The sequence below is a fragment of the Pterocles gutturalis genome, unplaced genomic scaffold (assembly GCF_000699245.1).
Source record: "Pterocles gutturalis isolate BGI_N339 unplaced genomic scaffold, ASM69924v1 scaffold4553, whole genome shotgun sequence".
NCBI lineage: Eukaryota > Metazoa > Chordata > Aves > Pterocliformes > Pteroclidae > Pterocles > Pterocles gutturalis.
Genome location: NW_010120217.1, coordinates 57340 through 65118, shown reverse-complemented (window position 1 = coordinate 65118; position 7779 = coordinate 57340). Strand labels below are relative to the sequence as shown.

The 7779-nt window shown below is 48.4% G+C and overlaps 1 protein-coding gene across 1 annotated transcript in view; it reads left to right on the top strand.

Moving 5' to 3' along the window:
* Window positions 1-1944: 1944 nt before the first annotated feature.
* Window positions 1945-7779, top strand: part of NPHS2 (nephrosis 2, idiopathic, steroid-resistant (podocin)) — a 6256-nt gene continuing 421 nt past the window's right edge. The window contains exons 1-7 of the mRNA XM_010076804.1: window positions 1945-2221; window positions 3037-3140; window positions 4022-4094; window positions 4378-4460; window positions 5324-5527; window positions 6250-6305; window positions 7116-7194. Of these exons, the coding sequence (XP_010075106.1) occupies window positions 1945-2221; window positions 3037-3140; window positions 4022-4094; window positions 4378-4460; window positions 5324-5527; window positions 6250-6305; window positions 7116-7194 (876 nt within the window). The remainder of the gene's footprint in view (window positions 2222-3036; window positions 3141-4021; window positions 4095-4377; window positions 4461-5323; window positions 5528-6249; window positions 6306-7115; window positions 7195-7779) is intronic.

The following is a 7779-nucleotide window of genomic DNA, read 5'->3' as shown; positions in this document are numbered from 1 at the left end:
TCGGAGGTGCTGCCCCTGCCTTTCCTGAGTGAAAACGTTAGGTGCGTTGCCCTTCTGACATGAAAAGTTAGTGCATTGCGAAAGTCACGGGCAAAAAAGGACCAATTCCTTTAACGTGATAGTATTTAAACCCAAACACCAACATTATTGAGAGTAGTCTTGTATTTTTTAGTCCCATCTGAGAGAAAAATCTACAGCTGAGGTGCTAAGTGACTTTCCCAAGGCCAGAGAGCATGGTGAACTAGGTTGCAATGGCTATTTCTGAAGGGTTTGCAGTCATTTAAGAAACTTCAACACTGGGGTTGGTTTCCACATGAGGATATGTTTCAATATGACAAGGGGTGAGGGGGGGTGAAGCCGTGGATTTTGGGATGGCAAAGGTTGCAAATTCCTCAGCATATCCTCTTGAAGCATCTCCCATGTCCCAAGGTATCAGCCAAAATTGTCCTCCGCGGACAGAGAAGTCAGGACCCACTGATCGAATTAATCATCAGACAAACCCAGAAAGTTTCAGGTTTATAGGTGTTAAATATCCCATGGTGCTTTTGACAAGAAATTAACCAGAGTCTGTGCTGCCTGGCCAAAACCAGACCTGAGCTGCTGTTTGCAGCTGCTGCTGCTGAAAACACCACCTGCCCTTTCAGCAGCTTGAGACCATCTCCCCCTGCCCCACACTGGCCAAGTGATAAACTCAAAGTAAGAAAGGTCTCTGGAGCACTTCCAAAGCAAATACAGACGCTGTATGGGTTTATTAATTACATCCCATTTTCACCCAACTTTTCTCCTCTGACGTTAGCCCTCTCCATCCATCACTTGACAAGGCACTCAGCACAATGGAGCAGAGAAAGCCGGGAGCTGGTGCTCCTGCCCGCAATATCCTGACTCTGGGCAGGCCACAAGACTCCAATAAAACAGGAATCCATGAAAAAACAAGAGCAGCACCTCCCCAGATGGCTTCTTGGCTGCCTCCAGCTACTCCTCCACACCAGAGACCAGGCATCCCTGATCTCAGCACTGCCCTGTTGACAAGGGAGTCACCATGTTATGTTCCAACCTTGTCTTGCTGTAGTATGATTTCTAGCCAGGTGCTGGTTTCTTTAATATGGTCAGTGACTTTAAAACAATGCAAAAGTGTTTCTTGCAGAGGTTTACACAGATGTCACCACAGGCTGAGCAGCATGAAAATAAAAAGCTCCCATGTTTGCTCTGCCACACTCCTACTGTGGAAAACTAGAGAGTCACTTAGGCACAAACTCTCTTGGTAATTTTGATTCAACAACTCTAACTGTGCAAAGGTACCCATTCAGGAAAGTTCATGGCTGAACTGGGACCAGCTAATTTCCCTCTCTGCTAAAATGTGAGATAACCCTAAAGAGAGGGAGTTTGCTGCCAGTGTCCTTCCACTGTGCCAGCAAAAGGGCTTCTAGAGAGCAGACCATAGGGAGATGCTACTCACCCAGTTGATCTCCGCAATACCTTTTCCACTGATCTCACCAGTAAAGGTTTCTCACCCTGGTGTTTATTGCTCTGGGCCACTCTTACCATTTGAGATCTTTGGAGCCACGTCTGATGGTTACTTTCAGGTTGCTTTTCAACACCTTTGCAGAAGCTATCTACTAAAAATCATCTGAGTGCCTTTGGTTGTATTTTATTTCCAAAGGCAGGAAGATGCAAACACAATGTCCCCCTGGAATCCACCCTGTCCAGGTCTAACCTTCCTTCCCATCTCCACAGCACTGTGCGATGAGCAGAGCAGCTGGGAAACAGCTTGCTCACTTCACTGTCCATTATGTCTGACAAGCCTGTGATAAACTTGAAACAAGCCCCCTTGATCTGACACCTCCCCTTCTCTGCCCCCCTGCACCTGGTCTTCCTGCCTGCAGCAATAAATTCAAGCACAAATTCCTCCTACTCCCACAGGCAGCTGGATGCTCCCTGCCACAGATGAGGATGGATAAGAGGTCTCGGAGCTCTTCCAGGGAGTCTCATAGGAGACACAGAGAGTCTTTGGCTACACAGAGCAAACGAGAGAAGAGGCAGAGCAGCAGAGAAGCTGGCAAAGGAAGGGGAGACACAAAGCAGGAGAAAGCAAAGGAGATCAAGACTACTGCAGGGACTGATGGTAGAGTGCACACATCCACAGTTGTGGATGTGGATGATGTGATCTCTGATGAAGAAATGGAGGCAATGGCGTTGCTGGACAGCGAGCAGCAAGAGGAAGGTATGGCTTACAGAAGGGAAGGGACTGGAAAGCTGTGGGTTCTTTGACCCTGTAAGGTCACAGTATGACTCTCCTCTCTGCATGGTGAGTGTCATCCCACCCATCTTGCACATACTTGGTTATCCTCAGGATATGGGAGAATCCAGACAGCCTCCTAGCCAGCTTCTGCAGTCAATACTGAAGGCTGAATGGCACTGTCTAGCAAAGCAATGAACTTTGCAACAAGCGGTTACATGCCCAGCATCCTTCATGCTTCAGCTCACTGTTCCCCAGTTCTGTTCATGCTCTACTCTCTTGCTTTTCTTGCTCTTGTATTAATCTTGGGCTGACCACCCCAGTCAGCCTCCAGCACCTTAGTGTGACTGCTGTAGAGCACCCGGAGATGTCAGCGGCACCAGTGGCTTGATCCCACTGCATGAGGGAGCTGGGATGCCACTAAAATCCTATTCCAAAAGGACCTGAGATACTCTGATAGAGAAGGGCACTTCAGGCTTTGCATGTTGAAAGCTCCCTGTTATTTACAGTCTTTCTCTCTACAGTTTATCTTTCCAGATAAGCCTCTGGGATCCCAGCTCAGCCAACACGTTGCCCATTCCAAAGCCTTTCAACACTGCTTGGTAGCTTCAGGTCTTCAAGCTAAAGGCTGCTCTCCAGACAAGGGACTATGGAGAAGCTGCAGAGAGCGCCAAATGGTTCACATACACTGGATCTAGGCAAAGGACAACACTGAAGCTGCTTTGTGCAGGCACTTGTCATTCCATCCACATTTTGGCAGCAGTTCTCTCCTAACAGAGTTATGTTGGATTTCTCTCTAGGTGCAAAGTCTCCAGGTCTGGGCATCTGTGAGTGGCTTCTGACCATCTTGTCTTTCCTGTTCATCATAATGACCTTCCCTATTTCTGTCTGGTTCTGCTTGAAGGTAAGAATAGTCATGGGGCCTCTCTAGTTTTGGTATTTGGTGTCTGATGTGGATGTATGTAACTCACTGGTTTAGCATAAAACTTTTTTGATCTACAGTCCTATTTACACTTCTTTGACTCATCATTAATTTTGACTTATCACATGTTGCTGACACAGAGGGCTGCACAGGGGTCCCGCCACTGCCTATCCAATACTCTTGCTGCAATATCAGCTGATAGGGGCTTACGCGTCTCTTTTTTGAAACAAATTGCAGGTCTGTTCACTTTCAAACATCATCTTGAGCCTCCCCAGCCCAGAGAGGGCTGCATTGCAGAAGCACAGTAAAGAGGCTTTGCATTACGAAGTTTGAGAGATTGATCTTTCCATTAATAGCAGATTTTCCCCTCTTCCTCTCCTTTTCTCAGATGTATAGCATGGCACCAATAGGCATCTTTTGATTCCCACTTCTCAGGAAATTTCACGTGCATCTTGTTCTTAACAAAAGCATCAGTATTATGGCTCAGATCTAATATATGTGAGCACATGCACACGTGGTTCCCTTGGAGACAAACAACCAACACAGAAAATTTTAGCTCAGGGTGGAGAAGTTTGGCCAAGCTATAAGGAAGCAGAATGCTGGCCTCATGCTGGGAAACCCTGGGCAGCTCTCACCAAATCTCAGGCTGTCACAGAGCTGTTCGGCCACTGCTCACACAAAAGGCCAGCCAGCAGTTCTGGGCCAGGTTCTCTGGTTGGGCAAAGGGTCTTGGTGGCAGGTGACTCCACTAGCTCACCCCTACTGAAATCCTTCCTTTGCAGAGTTTTCCCAGAACAGACATCCTCCTGTGCTGGTGAGTCCTATGCCTTCCTCTCCAGCTTAGCTTTTGTTTCCCTCTGCAGGTGGTGCGGGAGTATGAGAGAGCCATTGTTTTCCGACTTGGGCACCTCCTTCCTGGCAGAGCCAGAGGGCCTGGTAAGGTGTTTACTAAGCTCCCCTCAGCAATGTTGCTCCTCTTCTTCATGCTCTACCAAGCAGGCACAGCCAGATAGGAAATGAAATGTCTTTGCTCCCTTCCTCTTAAGGGCCAGTAGCTTCTAATGGCTTTTCCCATCACAGAAGCAGCCTCAGAATTTGAGCCTATGTGTTGCTTTTCCTTTGTAGTTCGGCATGCCAAACACTCCCCTGTTCTCCAGAACAGGCAAAGAAATTTCTGTGGTTTTAATAGTCACCAGCTGCCTTTCTCTTCCTCCTACAGGCCTTTTCTTTTTCCTTCCCTGTCTGGACACATATCACAAGGTAGACCTCCGCCTCAAAACCCTAGAGATCCCCTTCCATCAGGTATGGCTGACACCCCCTCTCCATATTAATTTTATTATCTCTTTAACATTACACCTTACTCTTCCAGCCTTTATCCCTATATAGAAAAGTTTGAAAAACATCTAAGTAACCTTAACACATCAGGAAATGGAAGGTCAAAAATTCACCATAGTAATCTGTTTTTTTTTAAGCTACTGCTTTTAATCCCATTCAATTTGTCATGCTTTACTGGTAACACACACCAAAAGAGAATGGCTGGGCCAAAGATACTGGACCAGGATTTTTTACCCACCACACCAAGGAGTGCATGCAGCAGGGACAGGAGCTCAGATTAAGATCTTACAATGATGTAAGGGTGGTATTCTGCTCCTGCATAAGCCTGGGAAGAAGAAAGGGCTGAACCATCACTTCTAACCTTTGAATGTGCAACCTCGCTAGCCACAGCCCCTCTTCTCCTTTTGGGCCATGTTGTCTGTGTTGCTGCATTGCCAGTGGGACTGTCCTTGTCTGGTAGCACCTCCAGGCTCACCCCATGGTGTACAGCAAATTCTGGAGATACAACAACCAAGCACACACCTCAGGACACAACCTGTCCTCTCAGAACAGGAATGAACCAGGCAGCAGTGGGCAGAGAAACACAGCATGGGATAACAACTTACAGTCCTTAGCTCAGCAGCTGTACACTGAGGAGACACACACAAAGATGCTGCTCAGGGAACTAAGATCCAGGGGTTATGTAGTTTGCACAAGGTCAGTCAGTAGTAGAGGTGGAAACTACAAAGACTTAACCATCCAGCTAGTCTTCATTGTTCTCTTGTGTGCTTTTCTGTGCTACCATAGAGTTGTCAGAACCAGCTCCATTTCCCCTAATGTCTTCTTCTTAGGTGGTGACCAAAGACATGGTTACCTTGGAGATAGATGCCGTCTGCTTCTACCGGTTGGAGAATGCCTCTCTTCTCCTCACCAGCCTGACCAGCATCTCCAGTGCCATCCAGCTGCTGGTGCAGACCACCACAAAACGCCTCCTGGCACATCGAGCCTTCTCTGAACTTCTCTTGGAGAGGAAGAGCATCAGCCAGGAGATAAAGGTGCTTCCACAGGGGGGAGATAGCAGAGCAGGGGTTGAACTGGGGGTCCACAAAGAAGTTCAAGTGATCAGTCCCTCAGAAACACAGACACTGGTTTGCAGATGGTACAGTAACAACATGTGTCTCCTTCACAGAAAAATGGGAAATTTTTCTTCTGGTTTTTTTGACTTGGATCACTTTAGGGGAAGGATGTACAGTGTGGGCCCCACAGGCTGCCATGGTGAGTAGCAGACAGAATGGTGTGAGGGACATGAAGGAACCACTTAGGCCAGCTTCCTCAGTGCTTTGTGATACCTCAGCTTCAGTACTTACCCCAGAGAGGAGTTTCTCACAAGAAATGTATTCTGCAGCCTGAGTGAATTGCCATAAACCCAGTATACATGGGATTTTCAGCGTCAGTTTTCTCTGGCCGTAACATGCGCATATGATGATACCAGTCAGGACCTGAATGTTTCTTATGGAACTGAATTGGTTCCACACTTGAACCAGTATGGAATAGTTAAATCATGCTAAACCCCTGAGGCAAACACAAATCAGAAGTGAGGGAAGTAATTTTATTTCTGAGGAGCCTCACACAATAGCACAAAAAACACAATAAATCTGCCTTACAGTCCTGCAATTAACTGCCTAGAACTAATGTCCCTGCACTGTCTTACGCCCTGTAAGGGGCCTAGGCTGGGGCTGGTGTTCTCCCTATACTCTGAAAATATCCCCTTTCACAGGTGGCTTTGGATGCGGTCACGGGCTGCTGGGGCATCAAAGTGGAGAGAACAGAAATGTAGGTAGGAAATGCTGGTAGAGGGGACTTCCCTGTCCCTTTGGAAGTACCTGTCCTGCTCCCTGCTGCCTGCTCCTCTTCCTGCTTTGCCTCTGGCTCTCTCCCTGTGGCTATTCTGCAGTGGGTAGAGCCTTACACCTTGCCTTTCTGTTTTTCTTGCCCCTTTCAGCCTCTCCCTCATGTAAAACTTCCACTTCCAAAGACTGTGCTTGCTCCTGTACTGACAGCCATGAGATCACCACCATTTCACTGCTGCTGCAGGAAGAGTTTGCACCCAACTCTGGTAGCCCAAGTGGCACAGAATGCACTGAACCCTCTGTGTCCCACCCCAGATGAAAGGCCCCAGGGTCTTAGCGCTGGTAGGGATGGGCTCATCACTCAGCAGCCCATGTGGAAAGGTGGGACATGCTCATCATGTAGAGGGCCAAGGAAGAGGGAGACAAGCGGTGAATGAGCATATCTATGAACAGAAGGAAATTCCTGGGCCTGTCTTGAGAGCAGTTTTCCAATGGATTCTTTGATGTGTCACAAAGAGTGGGCTTAGATTTCAAGCCTCAGAGACATAGAGAGAAGAGGTCTCTGCTACCTAGTGATCATGCAAGCCTGGTCATTATAAAACCAGGCTGGAAAAGAAGGATGATGGAAGATCATAGAGACAGAAGGCTAAAGTGAGCCATGCAAAGAAGGACACCTAGAGAGCAAAGAACAGGCAGGGACTGATTGATGAGCCCATCACAAATCTCAGATGGACCATGCAGAGCTGCCAGGAGAGCCTAGAGCCCAGCTAATCCCTGTCCCTTACTACCACAGCAACAACGTGCAGCTGCCTGCTGAAATCCGGCAGTCCGTGGCCGCGGAAGCGGAAGCCCAGAGACAGGCCAAAGTGCGGGTATGCCAAACCTGAATGCATCCCATCTCCTTCCAAAGCATCCCTCTTTCCTTTCCCACCTCTGGTTTGAGGTCCCTGGGACATGCCACACAAGGGTACAGCTCTGGGAAGATATGTCTCCTTTAATTCCCATTCTAGGGCTGTGTCTAGCAAGGGGAGCTGCAGCAACAGTCCGGGCCAACCCAGTGGAGTGCCAGGTCTGGTATCTGGCCTACAAGTAGGACAGAAAGACACACAAAGAGGTCTAGGCTTATCCCTGGGCCCACAGTGATCCCCATGGGGATCTTTTCCTCCTCAGGTTTCACTCTCCTCTAGAAGCCGAATGCAGGGCTGTCACCACTAACACATACCCTGCACCTTGCTCAGGCCAGGCTGGTTTCCAACCCTTGCACTGAGCTGCTCAAGAGCCTGGATAGGGTTGATGTCCAGCAGCCCTGCCACAAGCCGAGCCTGGGAGCTGCCCTCTCCCATGCTTTTTGCACCAAGGGTATGCCCAGTTGTGAGCCCATAATGGGTCTAGTAAAAACAAGTTAGCCATGAGCTCCAAACTTTCGGGACCATCAAGAACTCTAGGGCATGCTGTGA